Source organism: Carassius auratus, chromosome 19, assembly GCF_003368295.1.
Source record: "Carassius auratus strain Wakin chromosome 19, ASM336829v1, whole genome shotgun sequence".
Lineage (NCBI taxonomy): Eukaryota > Metazoa > Chordata > Actinopteri > Cypriniformes > Cyprinidae > Carassius > Carassius auratus.
The window spans coordinates 17,729,300-17,753,454 of NC_039261.1; the positions used below are offsets into that span (position 1 = coordinate 17,729,300).

A 24,155-nucleotide genomic window follows, 5' to 3' on the forward strand; every position below is an offset into this window, starting at 1 on the left:
AGATAAATACATAAATTATATTTCAGTAATATAATATACGGATGTTTTTGGTTCAGTTGACTCCAGAAGAATCGTGTTCAGTTTTCTGTGTCTCTTGCCTCCATCAGGCGCTTGATGTCCATCTGTGCACTCTCTCTCTTCAGAGGAGCTGGTTTCTCCTCCACCTCGATCCCAAAATGCTCCGGGGGTCTGGCCTTGCGACCCGGGTTTCGTCTCTCGACCTGAACCTCTGAAAACCGTCGTTTCGGGGTGGACGGCTTCTTCTTCTTCTGTTCAGGGCACAGAAAGACCATCAATATGAAGTACAGATGTGAAGAGAAAACAGAGGGATCTCAGGCATGGTCTGTGTGGATGAGTGGTGCAAGGGATTGTGGGATCTCACCGTCGGTGTCGTCTTAGCAGGAAGCTCAGGCAGAGAATTCAAGTCTGCAAACAGTTTTGCAAGCTGCAAGAAAATAGTTTTTTTAAGTTTACGTAAGCATCCAAGATATAATGTAAAAGTGGGTTAAAAATAAACTGAATTTGCATCAGTAAAGTTAATGTTTCAAATACATGACAATACTGCTATAAATTAATAATAATTAACAATCTAATATTAAATATAACAATGCAAATGAAGACCGTTTTAATTTATATATTTTTTTTATATTAGAAATACTACTTTAAAACCATTTAAAAAGTAAAAAAATATATATTATTAAAAACTAATGCATTTTTAATGCAACTAAAAATTAATGCTATTAAAATGTATTACAGATATAATTTTTAAAGTTAAAACTTTTTTACAAATATGAAATTATCTTTTGAATTGTATTTTATTAGAAAAACTTTATAACAAAAGAAAATATATTAGTTATAAATACATATGCAATGCTGTTTTGCACTGTGTTATATTTAATATTACACAAATATATATATATATATATAATTTTTATATACATATTGTAAAACAAAATTTAAGTAAAAATGTATACAAATACATTTACAAATACATATGAAAAAAATGCTGTTTTTAGTTATATATATTTTTTTATAATTATAAATATTATTTTAAAACTAAATGAATTCATAAAATGTAAAATTTTTAAACTAAATTAAAGTAAAAGTATTATTATGATTTACAAATATGTTAAAAATGTTTTAAATTGCATTTTATTTAAAAGTATTATAAACATTATTTTAAAACAAAATGAAAAAAAAAAAAAGTAAAAACAAGAATTGCTATAATTATTAGTTATAAATATATATGAAAAATGCTGTTTTGAATTATATTTTATAAAAAGAAAAACATGATAAAAATAGTAATAAAGAAATGGAATACTACCATAGCTTTATTTTCTTGGATGTTCTTGGCTCTCTTGCTCAGTATCTGCATCTCTTGGTCGGTCAGTAGACTCTCCACACCGGTCACCTGATCAGAGGGCTTTGATTGGCTCTCTGCTCGTATACGCTCATATAATGTAGACTCTTTTGACTGCTCTGGTTCACGCCGCTTCCTGTTTCCTCCTGCAGGCTTCCTGCTGATGGGCGGGGCTGGGGGCGGGGCCTCTTTCTTGCCTTTTTTGGCAGTGTTCCGTTTAGGGGCGGGGCCTCTCTTGGTGGGAAACTTGAATGCGACACACAGTCCAGAGCTGCGCCTCTTTTTAGACGCCGGCTCCTCTCCGTCAGAATAAAAGCCGTTGTCGTCGCTGTCGTTATCAGTGCCCTCGCTCTGCTGTTGACAGTCACATTTGAGATAGATATATATATGTAAAATTAAAGAAATAGTTCAGCCAAAATTTATATAAGCGTCTCATCCATTGATGAGACACTGATACAATGCTACACTTTTCTAAATCTGATGAAGACACAAACTCATCTGGACGGTCTGAGAGTGAGGACATCTTCAACACATTTGGGCGAACTGTTCCTTTAACCCAAACTGAGCAGATATTCCCAGACTGGATTCATCATAACTGTACGTGGTATTTTTGGTCATATTTACCACTGGTTTTCTCCAGTCACACTCTTCTGCAGAGAATCCCTCGAACTCGCTCTCGCTCTCGGTGTCCATGAAGGCCTGCGCCAGCTCATCCGTCATGTGTTTGGACCTGAAGCAAACGTCCTGACACAGACAGAGTGGATAAACATTACTATAATTATTATTACTCCAGGATTCTCAATCAGACGAGGCTTAAAAGCATTGCTTTAAGTAGTAAAGCAACTCTTCTGAACACATGACAGGCTCTGGTTTCCTCACAACAGACGAAGATCTGGAGAGAAATCCAGGCTGTCAACCACAGCTAAAAAACATAAACTCTCTAAATCCCTAAATCACTCATCCCATAAAACCTCGGAGCAGTTCAACACAGAAAATCAGGGTCAAAGGACAACTCCATAGATCAGAGTTATCAAAGTTAACTAAAACCACTTCAAACTTCAAAAGTGCTTATGAACTTCTTTTTCTAGCTAATATTGATTTTATTTCAAGTAACATGGATTTATATTACAAAGTAATATATATATAATTTTGAGTGTGTACATACATAAATAAATGCATGCTTTAAATGTTTTTTTTTACTTTTAATTTAAGTTGAAGCACTGAAACAATTAAAACTAATAAGTAAATAATACTGTATAGACTTAAAAAATAAAAAAATAAAAAATTAAGTGAAAAAAGTTAATTTGATGTTTAAATGAAAAACGTTAATGCATTAAAAAAAAGTTAAAAATGCATTATTTTATTTTTTATAAAACTTAGTAATGATAATAAAAAATATATATATATATATATATATATATAGATACAATTGGTTCCAAATATTAATAACCAATCATCAGGAATAATTTGCATTAATTTGTAACTGCAGATGATACTAACAGGCTTCCAGGATCCCTTTGATTGGATGCTGTCTCTGCTGTCCTCTGATACATCTGCTACTTCCAGCTGCTTTGCCTGAACGCAAGAGGTTTATTAGAGAAAATATTAAATAATTACAATTATTTATTATATATATACACACTATTAATTATACTATAAAAACAAGAAAAAAATATGCATTAATTACTACTACTACTACTACTGTAAACTTTAATAATAATATGCATTGCACAAAAAATGATATGACATTTTTTGTAATAATATTATAATGCCCTATATAAACAACAAATTTGCTTATTAACTCTGTGCAGACATCAAAAGATATCCATAAATGCAAATCAAAGATCTGAATATATAAAGAAAAAAACGCAAGTAAAAGTGTTTTTAAGATGCATTATCATTAACACTGCAGACTTTATTACATTTTCTGCTGATCATCTTCTGTGCCTCATTAAATATGAATTTAATCTAGTTTTAAACCGACGATCATTGATAAGTGTGTGCACGCGCTTACTCGACTCTCGAAACCGTCGCTGTTTGTCTTAAAGGACATTTTTAACGGAAAACACTTCTTATCGCTCTTACCTTCAAGGATGCTCTGCGTGTTTTCATCGTTTTAAGAATTAAAGTGATTGTTTGGTGCTTCTCTGTGTGCGATTACAACTCTTTAATGAATGAAAGGTTTAAAAAACAACACGAGCGCACAGGAGGCTGTGAGAAAACGGAGGGGTGATTACATGACCGATCCGTCACTAAAGAGCTCATCAGCTCACTTTGAATTCATTTTTATTGACATAATACCTATTATATATAAGAATGATAAACAGATGATAGAATATACAAGACAACAGTCTCCCCCTTAAGGTTGATGTGAAATTAAAGTCTACATGATCCCCCCGCGATCGCGCCTGCTGTTTGAATGGAACAGTCCAGAATGCGGCGCTCTGCTGTTTCGCGGGAAATGCCTCACGCGGACACACCATTCACTCAATGCATGCACATGCAGCTATAAAGCGTGTACTGCATTTATAAACGCAGTTAAATAGAACTTCAGAGGCTTGTTGGTGATATTAATCCTCATAACAATTATAACATCGCTCCACACAGACAGAAAAATAGTTTGACCGAGTATATGTGGCCCTGGAGCATAACAAAAAGTCATAAGGATTATAATATTTAGCTGAGATGCAACTATTTTAAAATCTGGAGTCTGAGGGTGCAGAAAACTCAAAATACTGAGAAAATCATCTTTAAAGTTGTCCAAATGAAGTTCTTAGCAATGCTTATTACTAATTAAAAGTTACATTTGTATATATTTACAGTAGGAAATGTACAAAATATATTTATGGAACATGATCTTTACTATATCCTTAATGATTTTTGACATAAAAGAAAAATCTATAATTTTGAACCATGCAATGTATTGTTGGCTATTGCTACAAATATACCTGTGCTACTTAAGACTGCTTTTGTGCTCAAGGGACACTTATATATATATAAAATGCCATAGTGCTGCCATACAGTACACACTAGGCTATTATTATAATAGTATCACTCCCAATGATGCCCAAACATTCTGTCTAAAGGGATAGTTCACACAAAAATTAACATTTACCCACCCTCATCTTGTACAAACTTTTATTCATTTCTTTCGTCTGTTGAACACAAAAGAAGATATTTCATAAAATGTCAGTGGTCCACTTGATGGTCCCCACTGACTTCTATAGTATGGAAGAAATATTATGGATGACCATAAAACATCTTCTTCTGTGTTTAACAGAAGAAAGAAACTCATACAGGGTTTGAACAACTTGAGGGTGAGTATAAATGATGACAGATTTGTACTTTTGGGTGAGCTATCCCCTAAGTTTTGAGAACACACACAATGCTATATTGGGAAAGCTCACTAGATTTATAACAAGCCCAAAAATGCATTTATTATTTTTGCTTAGAAGGAATATTTGCTAGTATAGTCCAAACACATGTTGCTCAGGTATAGGTTGTTTACATCTGATGCCAAGGTAGTTTAACCAGAAATATCATCATCCTTGTGCAAGGGAAAGTTTTTTTTATTTTTTATAGGCAGCTATATATTTTAATGTATAAAGATCCCCCAAAATTAAATAAAAAACAATATTTTAAAACCTATTATTTTGAAATTTAATTATTACATTTTTGGTAAGTATTTACTGCTACTACTATAATATACTGTATTGTTAGCTACATTTGTTATTTTAGTTATTTATTTATTATTATTTTTTAATTCAATTTTGTTTAATTTTAATCAAATTTGTATGATTTATTTATGCATGCATTTTTATTTAAATGTTTATTTACTTAGTTTAGGTTTTAAATGTATTAGTTAACTTGTAAATTTACACTGATTTTCTCGAAACTTTTCCAAAGACCCTTGAGGCTCACTAGTTTGCAAAGTATTTCCATCTAGTCATCTGTCAATAAAAATTTCTGACAAAACCCGCTAATTTAATGTGTCCGCCTTATTTTGAACACAAGATCGGGCGCCATTTGTAACTTCCGGCTTCCGGTGTCTTTCGTTTACAGGTATTTTACCTGTACAAATCAATACATTATGCTGTTTGATATTATAATTTTTTAACGTGTATTTTTAATCATAATTATTTAAATATATTGTCTTTAAAATTAACAAGCTAGTTTGTAGGCGCGATAGTTTTACTGTTTACCATACTTTTTTGCAGCGGCTAATAAACCGGAAGTCCCGAAAATTTACAGAATATTTACAGCTATTACGCTTTTTTATAATACTATTATACTATTTTTTTAAAATACTATTATAATTTTTAAGTGTATATAATAATATTAATATATGTACATAGCCTAGTGCAACTTTAATAATGTGTATGAGATTATAAAAGTGTGCATCAGCATGTTTTCCGCTCATCTGCTCCTGAGTGAGTGCTATTGTTGTGTTTGATGTCTTCGCCCACATATAATGCACGTGTGAATCCCCCCCCCCCAAACCCCCCCTTCGTGTTTTCTGCTCAATTAGTAGCTAGTGAAGCGCTTTTTCTCGTTTGTCAGCACAAACACCTGCATCCGGAAACGTCCCCCATCAATACTGTTTTATTCGGCAAACCTTCACTTAAGCGCTCAGCTCACGGCGCGCGGGTGACAGCGAAATGATACGGACCCGGCGCTGTCTCACAGAAAGAAAGCAAATTACCAACAGCTGCTTGATCTTTGTTTAGCTGCCTGCTTCTGTGTTTTCAAGCACTTGGCACTTGAAAGACAAACCAGCGGCTGTGTCACAAACCCTAGCTGGCGCACTTTAAGCGCCCTAGACTCCGAATGAACTGTTTCGGCCATGTGTCTCAAATCCAGTGTCGCCAGATAATTTTCAAAGGAAGCTGTTTTTAAAAAATGTATTTTTATTATAACATTTGAAACACAGAATGACATTAATATATTACATGCCAGGGAGCAAGAAAAAATTATATACTTGCATGATTTGTTGATAAATGGCATTGTGACGTCATTGCGTAATCGCAGTGCAGCATTGTGTCAGTGCATCAAATCTCAGCAAACAAAAAAATATGTTAATTATTATTATTACTTTTTTTTTTTTTTAAGGGTACAATCCATACCATACATATAATGTAGACAGTTAAATCATACTTCAAACAAACATGAGCATGATATATAACCTTATACACTCTACATTTAACATCTGAAGTGCAAGTCACTAAGTAGGCTATATCTAATTTATCCACACCTTCATTATATACCTTAAATGTTCATTTAGATTTGTTTGTAAAATAATAAATGAATACTATAATATTAAAATACACATAGGCCTATTATTTAACACAATATTGAATAATTAAACAGTTAGCCGACACATTTTTGCACAATTTAATTTTTGTTTGGCTAGTAAACTAGCAGAACTACACATTCTGAACAATTATAGTCTGAAGCAGTGTATTAGTATTTAGTTAGTACACTATACACTCCAAGACAAATCTGTAAAAATAGGCCACAATCTACTATGTTAAAAAATGTTTCAACTGGATTTTAAATTACACATTGTATTTTGTGCTTTTGGGTTACAGGGCTACAACAGATAATGGAAATGGCTATGTCCTAGAAAATTACTAGTGCCTTTTACATTTGTCTAGATTTTTTTTTTTTAGTGCACTGATCAACAATCACAGGTACAAGCTACAAAAAGGTGTATCGTAAATGAACAATTATTAAATTATTGTTATTATTGAATTGAACTATTGCTAATATCAGGAAACTGCATATGTATGATCTCTTTTTGTGTAATTAAATGGAAAATTGTGTGCCTTTTTATTGTTCAAAAGTTGTTACAAGTTGCCAAATAAATTTGTTAAAAATAACTTAATTTTACTTAAGTGCTTTTAGAAGAAAAAAGCTGTTAGGGTAGTCTGAAAAGTTGCTAAATTTAGTAACAAAATTGCTAAGTTGACATCACTGCTCAAATAGGCCTGCCTAACCAAATGATTATTACTATTATTATAATTTAGAAGTGCATCAGGACCATGAAAACGATTTCAAAAAGCATGCACATAAATGCAATTTAATGCAGACATAAAAACAGAAACTTATTAACAGATAACAATTTAAAAAGTATGGTACAATTGACTAATATTGTTAAAAAGAAAAATAATTAAAGGCAAAGCAGAGCGCATTAAAAGCGAGTCAGTGGCGACCCCTAGAGGCTCTTATAGAGAACTGACATCATCTCAGAACTAAGGAAATACAATCAGCTATTATTGGGACGAATATTACTATATTATTAGTTGTATTATTATTATCCATGAATATTAACATTGCCTAATGCATTTTTATACGATTTATAATTTTTTTTTTTATTATTTAAATCAAATGGCTTTTTATTTGTCTGTTCTTAAACTGATGCTTAAACTTAAAATAGCCTATATTTTTGTGCATCTATTAGATAACATAATAATAGGTTATAAAGCGCATATGCTAGTAAACAGACCGAATGCAAAGCGCAGGATGCAAATTTACATGTAGCTTTGCCTATACATTTGGGGTTTTGTGTTGTTTTCTTTTCCTTTCCGCAGGTGACACGCTTTACAGTAAAGCACCTGTGTGTGACGTGCACCACATGACTGTGACGTCATCGATTGCTCAACTTCAGTTCAAGTGTTTTACGGGCATGAAAACTCCTGCGAGCTGAGAAAATGGGGTGTTGTTTTTCCTCTCCCGACCGAGACGATGAGGTAAGAGGCTGATTTATGGTCATTATTTTTACAGGCAGATTAGAGTAAAAATCTGTATTTGTTTAGCTTTTAAATCTGAGGGTATAAACAGGACAGTGTATCAGGTGGATCTAAACTGAGACAGAAGCATTGACGCCCTTCCTTTTCACTGTTTTTAGACATGAGAAACATACTTTAGGATATATATGAAGTCATTTAGTAGGTCAGTCAAGTAGATGTGTTGTTTTCATGCCTCAGTAGTTCAGAACAAGACTTTATCTGTAAAGTGGGTCATGTGTAGCTTGACCAGAAACAAGAGTTAACATGAAGCAAACGAAAGTAGTTCTGTCTGAATGAATATAGATGATTATTCCTGTTTAGTGATTTGTGCATGTGTGCTTGTTATATTCAGTGCAACAGAAGTGTATTCGTTTAAAGTGCTCGCTCTTTCTAATCCTTTAGTTGTGCATTTGTTCTCTTTAAGTGTTCATTTGGTTTCTAATGTCACTTTTCATTTGCCACTTACAGAGAGAACCTCTGATTCAGTCCAACAATAAAACACCAACCGAGTCTGCAAGACCACCACGACCAGCTAACAGTATCTATCTATCATCTGTCGCTCTATCTATCGTTCTATTGCTCTATCGTTCTATCTGTTAATCTGTGTGTTATCCTCCAGCAGATGTGGATCAGAGGAGTGGCAGGTTTACGGCTCGTCGTGTTGGTGTTTCTGGTCTCGATGAGAGATTCACTGATGTTGCAGAAACGTTCAACAGACAGCAGGAACACTATGAATCGATGAAGAACAAGCTTCAGACCCTTGCAAGCCGCTATCACTGTCCAGTAAACGACAGTCTGTCTGAATGCCTGAGGAGAATCAAGGAGAAACATGGTAAGATCTTCACACGTGAGTCACGGCCTGTAGAAGACACACAACACATTCAAGCAAAACCCTTCACTTATAATGGACAATTACAAACATGGATTAATATGGATTAATATGATGCATGAAAAGGATAGAAATGCACATAAGGTTTATGCTGATTGCAACTTTGCATGTAATTTAGTCATTCAGAATCATGTTTTAGATGCATGTGATTTCACTAGAGATTTCTTATGTGTCCTAAAGTACCTCAGACTACCATATAAATGGTACTTTAATTATTTTGTAATTGTCTAGTATCAAGCCCTGCATTATGTATGCCGAATGAAATCCAGTACTTGTTTCTTACTAATTTTGCGGCGCAGATTTTGTTCCATTGGCGCATCACACTTTCTCACAAAATAGGTGCACTTTGTAACATTTTTTGCTTCGACAGCCAGAAGGTGGAGAAATCTTGTGTCATCACTTAATCAGCAGAAAAACTCTGTAACCACATGATTCCTGTCTGAATCTGAGCCAGATTTTCAAACCCAGATGATCCTGTTTTTACACATACAACATTATTTCATGCATAAATCTGATTTCAAGGTTAGAATTATGGCCAGTGATAAGAGAAAATTAGCCCTATTTTCTACTACATCCAAGCAGACACAGAAAATTAAGAGATTTTTGACAATAAGTGGAGTATTTGAACCAGGGATATTACAGTTAACTAAAACTAAAACCAAAGAAAAAAATCATAAAATTTAATTAATGTTAACAGAAAAAAAAATAAAAAAATTAAGCTTATTTAATTTCGGCTAGTTAACAAGGTGACATTTCTCATTGTCATTTTGTTTAACTTGTACTTAAATAAATAAAATAAACTATACAGACATTTTAAAACAACAGAAACTGATAAAAAATGTCAAAAATGCATAACAAAATCATAAAAACTGATAGGAGAAAATATGAAAATATCTCATTCCAAATATTAACCAAAAACTATAATGGTGTCTGAAATAACAGTATTTGAATGTATATATTTCCACTCCTTTGCAGATTGTAAGTTAATTTTATAATACATTTTGAAAACATATTTATGTTGTCTGCTTTAGTTATTTTAATAAATTTATTAAAGCTGATAAAAATAATAATACTTTTTTTAAATTATCTTATTTTTGTAATTATTATTAGAATAAAATAATAATTAATAATAAAAAACTTAAAGTAAGACATTTGTAGTGTCAGTTGCAGATGAAGTATCCCAAATATCTGAAGTTATATGTGGAGTTCCACAAGGATCTCTGTTAGGACCAATTTTGTTTTCAGCTCACATGTATCCTTTAGGCGCTTTAATCCAAAAACACAAGATACATTTTCACTGTTATGCAGATGACTTAAAGTTGTGACTTAAATACTTATCATTGCGTTTAAAGGATCTAAATAGTCTGGATGTCTTTCAAGAATGTTTAATAAATGTAAAAAAAAAATTGCATTTATCGCGTTAACAGTTCGTGCAGAATACTGAAGCCAGATTATTGACATACAAGTTATTTCATCATATTTCTCCTCTTGTAGCTTCCTTTACATTGGTTACTTCACTTACCTATTTATTTTAGGATTCTTTTACAGACATAAAAAGCTTTAAACGGTTTGACACCTATATATTTTTCTGAGCTAGTTCTGAGACTGTACAAAACAGGAATATGTCTTAGATCACCTTTGAATGTATTTCTGGCAGTTTCAAGAACTAGATATAAAACAAAAGGAGACCGGGCTGTTGATCTTTTTTGCTTCAACTTATTTTGTGTATAGCTCTTCATAAATGTGTATTTAATGATGGTGTTTTTTATTTTGTGTAAACCACTTTGTGTGTTGTAGCTTTAAAAGTGTTATAGAAATAACATTTCTCTGTCTCGTTTTCTCTCCATCAGAGCTGTGCCACATCAGTCTGGAGGTTAAAGGATATGACTTCAGTCTGATGGTGAGATCAGACGCCGAGATCCCCAGCGAATTGAAGCGGACGCAAGAAAACGTCACCGAACTGAGCCGAGCCACCAAATCCGTCATCTCCATTAGCACCAAACTCCACGAAATGATCGACTCGCTTCTGAGAGCCGAGACCAGCATGATCAGTCAGATCGAAGCTGCTGAATCCAGACACCAGGAGCAAAAGAGGCTGGTGGACAACCTGCAGGAAAACCTCAAAGAGGCTCGGAGAGCCAAAGAACTGAGTCCGAAGTACAGGAAAGAGGCTGGGAATCTCCTCAATGAGGCTGCACTGCTCTCTGGAATCACACCCTGAACTGACTTTGTCTCTTAGTGTGAGCCAATAGCAAATATGAAGGATTTAATATAATGTTAAATCATGAACAGAAGACTTTATTTCATTCCAAAATTTGGAAATGTAGCTGCAAATATACATTAGATGAACGCCATAGCAATACAAATATGCAATAACCATTAAAATAATATTAGAACTGTATTATAAAATACATTACGTGTCTGTTAAGGACATAAAACCTGACCCTATAGTGCAAGTAATAAAATGTCTAGGCTGATGAAGGACTATGATCTGTTTTCAGTATTTAAACATTATTAAAGATCGATATCATTGTCTAGTATAATCTGATCTGATGTAAAATATAAACTGACTTTTTTTTAACTCATGTTAGTGTCTTGATGATAATAAAACACCTGTTTGAGAACGAATAGTTTAAGGGATTTGTTATTATTTGTGTCCTTTGGTGTATCTACTTGTGGGTATTTTAATATTTTTGTTTATTAAAGCACTAACATGCTTTAAATAATTATTCCTTTTAATGTGAAAATGAGTATGAATATGAATATTGATCTAAAGTCTTAAACACTTTGCGTCTACTGCTTTATATTTGGTATATTAATAATCAGAATATTTTAGAATGATTGCACCTTTTAAACCTTCATTAACCATTTAATTAATTACTTTCTAAATGTTTATAGTTTATTATTTTGTATATACTTTTTTGTTTTAGCACATAATAAAAGTTGATCGTTGAAAATAAATAAAACCCGCTTCAAATTCAACGATTCATGAAGTCCGAATCTGAATCAGAAGATTCACAAACCCTTTTGCTAAAATTTCCGATCTACATCAAGTGATTGCAATAAACACTTTGAATCAAAAGTTTCACGAATCAAATGATTTACGCTCCAAAGTCCTGATCTGAAAGATTTACGAACCTGCTTCAAAGTTCCGATTTAAATAAAAGGATTCGCACTCCGAAGATCTGAATGAAATGATTCACGAAACACTCTCCGAAGTCCGGATCAGAATTATGATTTGCGAACCTGCTCTGAAACTCCGATCTGTATTATTTATGAATCCGATTTGAAACCCAAATGATTCACAAACATTCACTCAGAAGTTTCGATCTAAATCAAGTGATTCGCAACAAACCAATCTGAATCAAATAATTTGCAATATGCGCTCAGAAGTATTGATCTGAATCACACGATCTATGAAATGCTCATTCGCGGACCCAATCCAAATATAATGAGTCACGCCCCGAAGTTGCGATCTGAAACAAATGATTCACAAACCCGCTCCGAAATTCGGATCAATCAAATAATTTGCAATGTGATTCGAAGTCGGACTCTGAATCAATTCTGTGAAAAATGCTCGATTCGCAACCTACTCTGAATCTTTCGCGCTCTGAAGTCCAGATCTGAATCAAATGATTCATGAACCCTCTCAGAGAATCCGATCACGTGCATAACCCTACACACGCTTCAACACTGACCATAGTATTGTTTGCAAGGAGCTACAATGCTATTTTTTATTATTTGTATACATTTTCACTGTCATTTGACTTATATGTATGCATTATTTTCAAAAATATTTTGAATTTAAATGTGTGTACTTATTTAGTCTAATTTAGCACACAAAACATGTCTTTTCGGTCGTAAATTACACATTACTGACTACATTTAACAGTAGTTACAACAGACACAGTCTACCTCGCTAGTGGAAACCGCGAAGTCACGCCCACGGGGCCATATGATTGGCTGCTATTTGTGGAAGCGGCTGCGGGTTTTATATCCTCCTCCGCCATTGGCCCTTGCCGCTGTCAATCAGAAACCCTAACTCGCTCCATGATAGACTGAAGTGTGTGAAAGTATTGGTGAAGGACTCGCGTGTGTTCAGTTATTTCAGCGTGTTAATGGACTAACCGAGACATAAACCAGGCGAGCGGGGAAAAAGCCGTGCATATAGCATGATAAGTGAGTATAAATATATATAAAAAACTTCCTTTATACGAGATCTACATGAGTCTTGTGTACATTCGCTGATGGCGTGGCGGTTCATCTCATGTGACTGTTAAACAAACTGAGCTCATAAAGCGTTTCGGATAATTAAACTCATTCATGTTTGTCTTTGCAAACTTCATATGAGGGAGAAGATATTTGGACATCTTCGATAAGAAGTGTTGATGAAAGATAGACTTTGCTCTTGCTGTTTAAAGCAGTTGACAAGGCAGTTGTGCTCGAGCTGTCATTGCTCAAGTGTGTGTGTATGCATGTACATATGTTTGTGTTTCTGAGTGTGAGTACGTATGTGCATGGGTTTGTACGACTTTGTGTGTTTAAATTCTTGTTTGTATTTATGCATGCATGCATGCATGCATGCATGCTTATATTTGTTTATGCATAGTGTTTGTTTGTGTGCTTGTGTACATGCACAAAAGTACAGTGCTTTGAGTGCTTGATGTGTGTATGCATGCTCATGCATGGTTCTCTGTGTGACATGCATGAGTATAAATATGCATGCATGCAGTGTTATTTGTATTTAGAGTATGTGCATGCATGCGTTTATTGTTTGAGTGCTTATTTGTAGCCAAAGTGTGTGGATGAATGAATATTTGTTAGCCTTAGCATTTTTCAGTGTTTGTACATGCAGTGTTTAAGTGTCTTGTTGTGTAATGGGAGTTGCACACGCACACACACAAAATCAGTCACATGGTTCACCTTCCTTCCAGTCACTGCATGACAGATGATCAGCCTGTTTTTAAAGGAGCAAGATTATAAAAGGAAATGACCTCTGTGATGAGAGAAGCCACTCGTGAAGAGATAAGAGTTGTGCCCAACGAGCAGAAAATCACAGTTGTGTCCTCTCTTTATCTGACAGCTGATTAGATGCATGCAGATGTGGCTGGTGTCTCTCTGGAAAGTGAAGACCACAGCTGTACGGATGTTATTATATGGTATGATTTGTAGATGTGAGCTGATGAACATCACGCATACAGTTGGTTCCAGTGACAGTTTCTCGTCTCAGCCTCAGATTGCAGGGCCACAGTCTGGTTACTGACCGTCTGATGCATTTGTGCGCACAAACGAGCTGGTTGCAATCACCATATTTGGTCAAATTTGCAAGGTTAGTGTCATTAAAGACGCTAAGAGGCACTTGGTGCCTTTTCTCCTTTGTATTGTGGAAAAGAGTTGAGATGTTTTAATTGCATCCCATCAGTATGAAATACAATTATTTGATAAGTGATTCATTTCCATCAATTCGATTCAAACTGTCCGTCGATTCAAAGAGAATCGATTCGAAACTCTAATTCACAGAGTTGTTTGTTTCCTCACTCCAAAATTTTAAAGGATGTCCCTGTGTGACATTTTTCATGCATTAAAATGTTTTCGTAAGAGTAAATTATATTAGGGCTGAGTTGACCGTACCCATCTTCGTTTTTTATGAACCATTTTATTCAATTTTTTTCATTTCCAGTGTATTTTTGTAATATTAATTTCCAGCGAAACCCACTCAAGACTGGTTCTCAGATGAAATGAACTCTTTAACAAGTCTCTTCTTGTACAAGTGGGCGATTCTTGGCCAGAACAAGCTGTAAATTGGTCCAGACTCTGTGGAAAGTCAGAAGTATAGGAGTGTGTCACTGATCTCGAGGGAGTGATACTGATCGTCGGTTTCTCTTACACTGTTATCATTCCTGTCTGTGCGGTTTGGATCTTCCTCTTTGAGCGGGGATTTCTGCTTACGTCTGACCTTTAAATGGCACCTTATCACGCACCATAACGATGCTTATTAACGTGTGAACGATGTGCCGTCTGCACTGGGATGTTTCATTACTGTCCGTGTTTTAGTGGATGTCCACTCTCTCCTCTACATGCATAACCCACAGGCAGTTCATTAATCTGTGATTTAAATCAATATGCAACAGTCTAAAGAGATTGGAGTACAATAATGCAGATGTGAGTGTAATTGGCACTGACAGCGTCTCCAGCGTCCTCCGGGTCCAGCGCTTTAGAGCTTTCAATAAGAATAAGAGCTTTATAAGTCATTGTAGGTTTGACAACATGCTCACGGCTGTGAGAAAATTACATTTGTGCTGCTTTCTTTTTTGCAGCCTTATTGAGATTGTGCCAACAACAGCTCAATTTCTCATCTACGTTTTAGCTATTAACTTCTCAACCAAGTAGCCTAGAAAATTCTAATTAAATGCAGCCTGGGATTGCAATTTCCATCGTAGGCTCTTTTTCAAGCTTTCATCTGATCGTGCTCAAACTTGGGTCAGATAAATTTAACACAACGTTATTCAAATGTAGTTTTAATTAAAAGCTTTTTAATATATATTAAACTCTTTGTGTGTGATATGAATGTTAAGGTGCTGAATAGGAAGTGGGCCTGTGTTTTCACAATAGTTTTGCATGTTTAAATGACACTAGTCATTGTCTACCGGCCTAAGGTTTCCAGCCATTGGAATACTATTATTTTATTTATTTAAAACAAGTTTATGCCATTTTAGCTGTTCATAGCTTATCCAGTTGAACCCAATAGATGTAGTGCTGCTATGTTGTTTATTCAAAATATTGTGCAAAAAGAGAACATGAATGCGGAGAAGATTTTGTTTACTTCAAATTGGAAACCAAGCCGTTCACACAGAATGCATATTTTGGGCATTTTGCGACATCTATCACCATTACACGCGCGTCTCACACAAAAGAGCGGCATGTTTAGAAAGCCGAAAGACTTTAAGCGTTTTTCCCCATCCGACTGCATCTCATGTTTTTAAAAGCAAAAGTACTCTTTGTGATTGGTTTACGGTCTTTTATATGAAACTATACATACATGATGCTGTTTTGTTTCTAATTGTTTAAGCAAGTTAATTATATATGGTTTATAAACATTAATTGAAACATTATTTATTTTATTTTTTTACGGTAGTCGTGTTATTTTATTTCTTTGAAGAAACATGCATTATTAATATTTGTTTGATGCGGCCTCTTGTGGCCTCAGAAGAGAACCAAAAAGCCAAATATTTGTATTATTCAAATTTGGTTTTTCAGCCCTAATGTGCATGACAATTTCAGCTTTTGCCTAATTGCAATTGCGATTACATTGTGATTTATCATGCCCCCCTTTCTTCTTGTCCAATCTTTCTCTAAATTGGTGCAGATCTTCTTCAGATACGTCCTCACAAAAATCACAACTTGAGTTTTTGGTGTTTGACACTGTTCTCCAGAAACATAATAAACTTTCTGGTATCAAAAGACGCCAAACAGGAAGTGAGGTTGCATTTCGGCAACACTTTTGCGTATTGACAGAAAAATTTGAATATATCTTTGTCACAATTCCTTTAGAATCTCATTTAAGTTTGATGACCGCTTTTCCTACTGGTAAAATATTAGAAATATATTTCTTATGTTTTCCTAGATTCATCTCCAGTGTGAACTATGCCTTTGTACTTGGCGATATATAACGGTTACCAAAAAACTCGGAAAGTACCTTACAGACAAGATGGCTTGTGTATTATTGTTCAGTTTCCAAATATTTAATAATTGACTTGTAAAGATCTCTAATAATCACCATTATCACCATATAAATATTTGTTCGCTTGAACTGGAGCCACTCGCTGTGTGGAATGAGTGCCAGTGGTATTTCCCAGTTTAAGAGGATGTTGTGTGTAATCAGTTTCTGCTTTTAAGCTAAATTAGCAAAACTGGAAGTAAAACATTGCAGGATGGCTCAAGTCATGACGTATCCCATTCATTTAGTCACATGCATTAGGTGTGGTGTTTAATGTGTTCGTGATGGTGTTGTTCGCCTCATGATGTTCCTGACAGGAAACATTTGTCGTGATGTTACTCAGAAGACTGTGTCGTGTGTGTTGAGTTGCATAATTCTCTAAATGGCGTCTGGAGTCTGGCAGCATTCGTGTTTCATGAAAGATGTGATTAATATTTCTGTGCTAAAGGTGGATATTGTGCATCTGTCAGACTGAATCTCGCACAGGAACAGGAACGGCCCTAGGGTGAGCGAGACTAGGGTTTTCACACTTGTTCAGCTAATTTGTGACAAGAATTTCAATTTGTATAATCGTTGGTGTTTTGAGGGACTAATGTTGTAGCTTATCATTCGCCTTCCAGAATATCATTTTTGGTGGCTTTTGTGACTTTTATGTGAACAGCTGACATTGGAGTTGGTTTTCTATGGTGTTTTAGCCTGGTTTCTTTAAAGAAAAAGTTCACTAAATGTAAAATACATGTTTATTTTCGTCATGGAATGGGCTAATGTTACATTTCCCTTAGTTAATGGCATTATTTGACATAACAGTTGTTAACTATCAATGAACAATTGTTTTAAAACATTAATCATAGTGAGTTTTTAAATGCCTTTACTCTTCAAAATTCATGCTTTTGTTAATCGACCAACCAGATATCAGCTGCTCCCAGCTAATACTCTCAAAATGACCAGATATGGACTTGTAAATCATTTCCTTTCATACTTTTACTATGTCTATATTCATAGCAGCATTTTCCAGTTTACATTTAAAGCCAATGGTGACTAAAACTGCCAGGCTCTAAAAATGTGACTCCTCTGCTATCTTCGAAGACATCCAAAGTCTTAAAATGGACTAAAACAATCTTTCCAGTCTCTAATCTTTCAGTTTTGAGTGAACTGTTTCTTTAAGCCTGGGTCTGGGTTTGTTCAGAGTTCAGGTTTTCTGAACCATGATGGCCGCTCGTGCCCCGAGTAACCTGTTTTCTCTTTGTTGGCGCTCCATTAGTGAGGTACTTTGCAGAATAAAAAGCTTTTCTAAATGGCAGTGAAGATAATCAATATCCTTTTATCCTCCTCCTGATGTTCAAGATGGACCAGCCTCACCTGAATGACTGTCACGACACCTCCACACGAAAAACATCGCAGACTGAGTCACTGAAAGATGCACAAAACAACAAAAAATGGCCCAATCACGTGCATTTGAGCTTCAGACAGATACACGTTTAGGTTACGGCTCTGATGTGTCCCAGAAAGACAAGTTCTACAAGTCATTGTAAAAATGGTAATGCCATAGATTGACATTTGGCTTGTGAAAGCGAGTTATTCAAAAGTTTTCACACCCTTCAAGAACTGTCTGAAACGTATTGCATGCAAAAATATCTTGTTTTTTATTATCTGGCTTTACTTGATTCCTAGAAGTCAGGGTGTGTGTTTGTGCCAGTTGTGATGTTCATTACAACCAGTTTTTGAAGCTGTTTTGTCTGGGAAAGTGACAAGTACACAATATACCCTTGAGCACAGATGCATGTCCCGTTGTGTTTAAAAGAGACTGTTATTTGTGTGTGAGGATGAGAACGAAAAAGGAATGAAAGAGTTGGCTGAATTACAGTATACATTTTTAATGTTGTGCATTTATTATAATTATTCTCTTTTATTATATTATAACAATGTACACTGTCATTCAAGGTGAGGGTTAGGGCAAAATAAATGCTCACAAAGGCTGCATTTATTTGTTGAATATTTTTACAATTTAAAAAAGCGGTTTTCTATGTGAATCTCTGTTAAAGTGTAATTTATTCATGTGATGCAGCGCTGTATTTTCAGCATCATTCCTCCAGTCTTCAGTGTCACATGATCTTCAGAAATCAGAATAATATACTGATTTACTCAAGAAACATTTCTGATTATTATCAATGTTGAACACAGTTGTGCTGCTCAATATTTTTGTGGAAATCGTGATGCATTTTATTTTTCAGGATTCACAGAAGAACAACTTTTAATTGAAATAGAAGTCTTTGGTCACTTTGTAAATGTCTTTACTGTTACTTTTGATCAATTTAATGCATTTTTACTGAATAAAAAGTAATGACTGTATTTGAAAAGTAGTGCATATATTTTAGTCAGTATTTTTCAGCCAAAATTATTTTTTTGATTTCACTCAGATTAATGTGTTTTTGAGTTTTTTTTATGGGGAGTTCACCCGTGTTCTGTAAGGGTTTTACTTTATTTGTCATCATTTACTCACCCTCATGTTGAATCATATAGGTGTGAAATGACATGAGAGTAGATAAATGCATTTTTTTTCTTTTCATTTCATCTGAGTTAGATGTAGCTCGCTAATTGACTAATGCATTGTCTTTCTTCCTCACTCATTCATCTGTCATCCATCAGTTCCTGAATCTCCAGTCTGCTGATAAACTCTGTGTTTCCTGTCATTATTGTGTCGTGTAGCAGTGGAAGTGTTTTAATGGCTCTTCTGCATCCGTATTGAAAGCGTGTCCTCGGGGTTGTTTTGGGTCTCCTCGTCTGAGCCACAGTGGTGTCAGATCCTGCTGGTTTTCCTCCGTGTGTGTGTGTGTGTGTTTGTGTTAACCAGTCGAAGCAGACGGAGCAGGTTTCCCTCCGAAACCCAGCCTCCTGCGCTCTGATTGGCTCTTGTGCGGACTGCCCTCGCTCTGATTGGCTGTCGGGTCTGTGTGAGTGGGTGGGAGGGGCTAGCAGGGTTTGAAACAGGAAATGAAGAAACGTTTGTGAGATGAGGAGGGAGTCGCTCTGTGGGATATTCCTCTGTCATTCGGACTTCGGACGGTAAGACAGCTTAAAATAAAACAGGAATAGTCAGGAATGTGTGTGTGTTAATGTTTCAATCTGGGGGGCTGAAGTGTGTGTGTATGTCTCGAGGGAGTGTGTTTGGACGTCAGACTAATCCAGCATATCCTAATCTTGTTTTTTGAGGGATTTTTCTTGTGAAGTGTTTGTGAAATAGCGCACTTGTTACATGTGAACATGTGAAATATGAGCAGATTTAAAAGCGTATGAGTTTTGAGACGAATGCAAGGACGTGGTTGTTTGTTCCTCAGAACCAGTCTGATGGCTTTTTACTTTTTCTTTGTGCTGATTTTGTGGTAAAGTCATGATAAACAGTGCTGATAATACTTCACCAACTGGTAGGTTAAATTCTAGTTGAATAATGCTGGGTTTTTTCTTGTTGAGGGTTTGTTGAATAGAGCACTTAATGACCAGCTTAAATGTGAATTAAAATACAAGAATCTGAAAGCACTTATATGCTTTAAGTGTTTGTGAAATGGTGCACTTACTGGCAATCTTCTTTGTGATTTTTGTGGTGAAATGTGATAAATGGAGCTGATACTTACTACAGTTCCGATTGAATCATACTCTGATTATTCTAATTATGTAATGAGTAAGAAATCAATCATTAAATGGGCGGGGCGTGTGAACTTGTGTTTCTGTGAGCTTCAGTTTGAGCTGATCATGTGATTCTGAAGAAACTGTTGTTCAGAAGCATTCCTTCTTTTGATTGTGAAACCTGTTGCTGAGAGCAGACGCTCAGATTTCCTGCGCTTGCAGTTTTCCTTTCCTGAGGATGCTGGAGCGCTGTGAGTTCATGGGATTGAATCCTCCTCTCGGCGGACCCTTTCTGTCTTCTCCTTATCGGCCTGAAGAGATTTGATCCAGATTGATTAGATTTGAGGTTGCTGTGAAGAGGAGGATCCAGAAATCTGGGTTGTGGCCGGCGGCTGATGGATGTTTTTAGGTCTGGCGCTCATACGTGCTGAAAGAGAGACAGTGCTGTGGTTTAAAAGCGTTATTGTGATTAGATGAACTAACACAAATTAATAGTGAAAGTGTTCACAGAGAATTTGTTTTAGCCTGTTAAAAGTGGTTTAATGCAAAATACAACTTGGATATAATGGATAATTTGCAGTATTATGATAACTATAGTGGTGTGTTTTATATGATCAGAAATTAGATGCGTAACGACAAACTAATTTTACGCTATACACGATTCATAATGTCTCTATCAATAATACATAATATATAGTAGCATATTCGTATTATGATGTATTGTCCTAAACACTGCTATATATTTGTTAAATTTTTGTTTTTTAATTATATAATTTTATTTTTATATTGGTATTATTTTATATTATAAATATTATAACCATGAATATTAATGTTTCATTTAATATTATTGTTTACATTTTTTATATACATTTATTAAATTGTATATTTTTATTTTATGATTAATATAATTTATAATAAATTACCTTTTATAAATTACTTAATTACCGTTTTTTTATTGTTTTATTTTATTTATTTATTTTTGCCGTCATGATAGTCACCTGGTTTACTTAAATATGCTTTCCTGGTTTAAATTTGATTTATTTGTTAGTTTTTTGCAATCTTTCATCAAAATGCATCTCTTTATCCGCCTCTGAAACGACTATCTCTCGCTGATGACATCATCGAGGCCTCTCGTAGCCCCTCCCCCTCCAGTCTCTTACAGCAGCTCCTCTTCTGATCCAGTCACTTGCAGACAGATAAATCAAGGCGTTTTTTGAGTATCTTATTTCATTATATCAGGTTGCAGAACTAAAATAGGTTGTCAGCGGTATTTGAGCTTGACTTCATCCTCCTTTAACATCTGTCTCTGTGTGAGTACCACAGCAACTGTGCAGAAGCGTCTAACTCTTGTTGTGTGGATGTGTGTTGGCTTCAGCGTCTGCAGGGAGTGTGAAGGACCCTCATTAATGTCTCTACACCCCGTCTTCACAGTGAGCCTCTCCGTGGGCTTTAATCAGACTCTCTGCAGTAATTCAAGGAGTCTCAAGCCTCTGAGTCTCAGAACTGAGCTCTAATGATATGTCTGTCGCTAAAGATTGAATATTTACTGTGTCCATTATGGAGGAATCAGAGGAGGAGAGCTTTAGTGCTCATGTAATGGTCTTTCTCTGCTGCTGCTTCTGTTTTCTGTCAGCTATATTCTGGACTGTAGGGTGCTATCAAATCAGTTGGATTTTTTTTCCTAAATTCAGTGTTTTTTTTTTTTTTTTTCTAGATTCGTTTTTTTTTAAAGGATTAAATAAATTGCAACAATTATAAAGGGCTACTAATTAATAGTATTAATAACATTTGAATAATTTAGTAATTTATTAAAAATGTACGAATAATACGCACCATGATTTTTTTTTTTTTTTCTGAAATCCTTCAGATTTTTTTTTCTGGATTCCATTCTTTAGTGATTTCATTTATTTAAATAATCAAAAAGGATGATTAATCAGTTGAATTCATATTTTATTTTATCAATTTAATAGACTAATTAATTAATCAATCAATAATACAATAATTTTACAATAATAGGGCCCTAATATTCGCTGTTGTCTGTTTTAATTTTCCTGGTTTAAATTTTTAATATTTTAATTTAATTGTTATAATCAAAGTATAACCCATTGATTTCATAAAATGTTAACAACAATTTAGAAAAGTATTTGAAATTTTACAAGATAATATTAATATAATACAGTAATAATAATACAGCCCTTATACAATTTCTTCTACAAGTTCTGTGTTGTAGTTTTTTTTTTATATATATATATATTTTTTTTTCTCGAATTTGGCTTTTATGATTAATACAAATTTATTTTCAAAATCCCTCATGTCATCATCAAATGAATGCATAGATCTTTGACAATTTATTTAGGCTAATCTTTTTTAAATGTAATTAAATTACATTTAAACAATTCCTTTTTTCATATTTTTTTTTAAACTGTAGGAATCAAATTAGTTCGTAAAACTTTATTTAATGTAATATTTTAACATTTTATTAAATTCGATTTTCAATTTTCTGCTCAATAGAGGTTTACTCTTTAAATTAAAAGCATAGGCAGAAGTGATGAACTCTACAGCTCTACTTTTGATTTATTAATCCAGATTTTGCCATGTTCTGTGACGTTCTCCATTACAGTATATCCCACGGTTCTGTTCACGTTTTGCGCATTGCAGAAATCCTTAAGCTGTACTGCTGTAAAGCAGCCAAAGTGAAGAAAGCTGTGCTAAATCTCCAGTATTGAGTGTGTCTGTAGGATCAGATGGAGGTTCAGTGCTTGTGTTCTGGATCTCCACACACGTCTGAGTCACTCAGTCTTTCCATGACGCATCCTATAAATATGCTCCATCAGCGTGACTTCTGGGCTTTTCTTCTCTACTTTAAGCCTTTTGCAGAGATTTTTTTTTTTTTTTGCTCAGGCTTTTGTGATGTGCAAGTGTTCAGGGATATTATGTGCTTGCTTCGAAACCCTGGAGTTTACTTAGCTGCGTAACTATCCAATCCGTTTGACAGGTTTATATTTTATGACTATATTTTATTTTTCACTGGAGAAATAAATCATTGCACCCTTTTTAGTGTTGATATTCAAAGGTTTGTTCACTTTCAAGTCATTTACGATATTAAATCATTTAAAAATGCGTTTTTTTGCTCTAAATAAGCTTGGATATAAAGAAGAGTTCGACCGATATATCGGCCGATATTTGGCATTTTTCAAATAACGTTTTTCTGCTTGGCTGATGGGTTCGAGGCGGGACTTTTATTTTGACGGCGTGAGAAAGGCAGCACCTGAGAACACGGTGCTCACTCTCTCTCTCGTTTACTCTCGTTGTTAACAGGTCTGTCTAATATATATATATATATATAAGTCTAATAATCCGATAGGATGGTTAAACAAAGGAATTAATGTAAACAGAAAATATTATAACTATTGCTTTTATATTATTAGTAATAGAAAGGCAAACATTGTAATACTTTCTTGTTTGCCGCCAGCATTAAGCAAATATGCATTTAAATAATTTTACGATCTTTGAATGGAAAAATATGATTCCCAATGCACACAGACTTCCCAGAAAACTGAGTCCCCTGTTTGATACAGTGTTTACTTCCTTTTTAATACATTTTTTAAAATATTTATTTATTTGTGAAAAATACTTTGTCATCTAAAGTTGAAGTATGTTTATTTTGCACATTTATTTTTAAATCTATTGTCAAATGATTTAACATTTCTTAAATATTAATAATAATAATAACAACAATAAAAATATCGGTTTTATATCAGATATCCCCTGATTTCCAAG

At 34.5% G+C, this 24,155-nt stretch overlaps 3 protein-coding genes across 9 annotated transcripts in view; 2 read left to right on the forward strand and 1 right to left on the reverse strand.

Moving 5' to 3' along the window:
* Window positions 1-3,594, reverse strand: part of LOC113119642 (cell division cycle-associated 7-like protein) — a 7,303-nt gene extending 3,709 nt beyond the window's left edge. Inside the window, exons 1-6 of one of the 2 annotated variants that reach the window (XM_026289255.1) lie at window positions 3,446-3,594; window positions 2,861-2,935; window positions 1,985-2,104; window positions 1,325-1,714; window positions 383-445; window positions 99-269 (exon numbers count right to left, since the gene is read on the reverse strand). In XM_026289255.1, coding sequence (XP_026145040.1) covers window positions 99-269; window positions 383-445; window positions 1,325-1,714; window positions 1,985-2,104; window positions 2,861-2,935; window positions 3,446-3,472 — 846 coding nt within the window. In that variant the 5' untranslated portion in view covers window positions 3,473-3,594. The remainder of the gene's footprint in view (window positions 1-98; window positions 270-382; window positions 446-1,324; window positions 1,715-1,984; window positions 2,105-2,860; window positions 2,936-3,445) is intronic. The other variant, XM_026289256.1, reaches the window with a different exon arrangement.
* Window positions 3,595-7,756: 4,162 nt separating this feature from the next.
* LOC113119664 (uncharacterized) lies at window positions 7,757-11,665 on the forward strand. 2 transcript variants are annotated; one of them, XM_026289282.1, is made up of 4 exons: window positions 7,757-8,109; window positions 8,617-8,686; window positions 8,771-8,980; window positions 10,888-11,665. In XM_026289282.1, exons 1-4 carry the CDS (start codon window positions 8,071-8,073, stop codon window positions 11,256-11,258), a joined length of 690 nt encoding a protein of 229 aa, XP_026145067.1. In that variant the 5' UTR covers window positions 7,757-8,070; the 3' UTR covers window positions 11,259-11,665. The 2 variants fall into 2 exon arrangements, with proteins under 2 accessions (XP_026145067.1, XP_026145066.1); XM_026289281.1 differs by having other exon boundaries at window positions 7,758-8,109; window positions 8,768-8,980.
* A 1,406-nt stretch (window positions 11,666-13,071) lies between these two features.
* LOC113119634 (hyccin-like) overlaps window positions 13,072-24,155 on the forward strand; it is a 37,106-nt gene continuing 26,022 nt past the window's right edge. For 2 of the 5 annotated variants that reach the window (XM_026289234.1, XM_026289241.1), the window contains exon 1: window positions 13,072-13,216. The gene's annotated coding sequence lies outside the window, so the exon portion shown is untranslated. Of the gene's footprint in view, window positions 13,217-19,606; window positions 19,818-19,869; window positions 20,177-20,218; window positions 20,785-24,155 lie in introns of those variants that run through there. The other 3 variants (XM_026289235.1, XM_026289236.1, XM_026289239.1) reach the window with 3 other exon arrangements.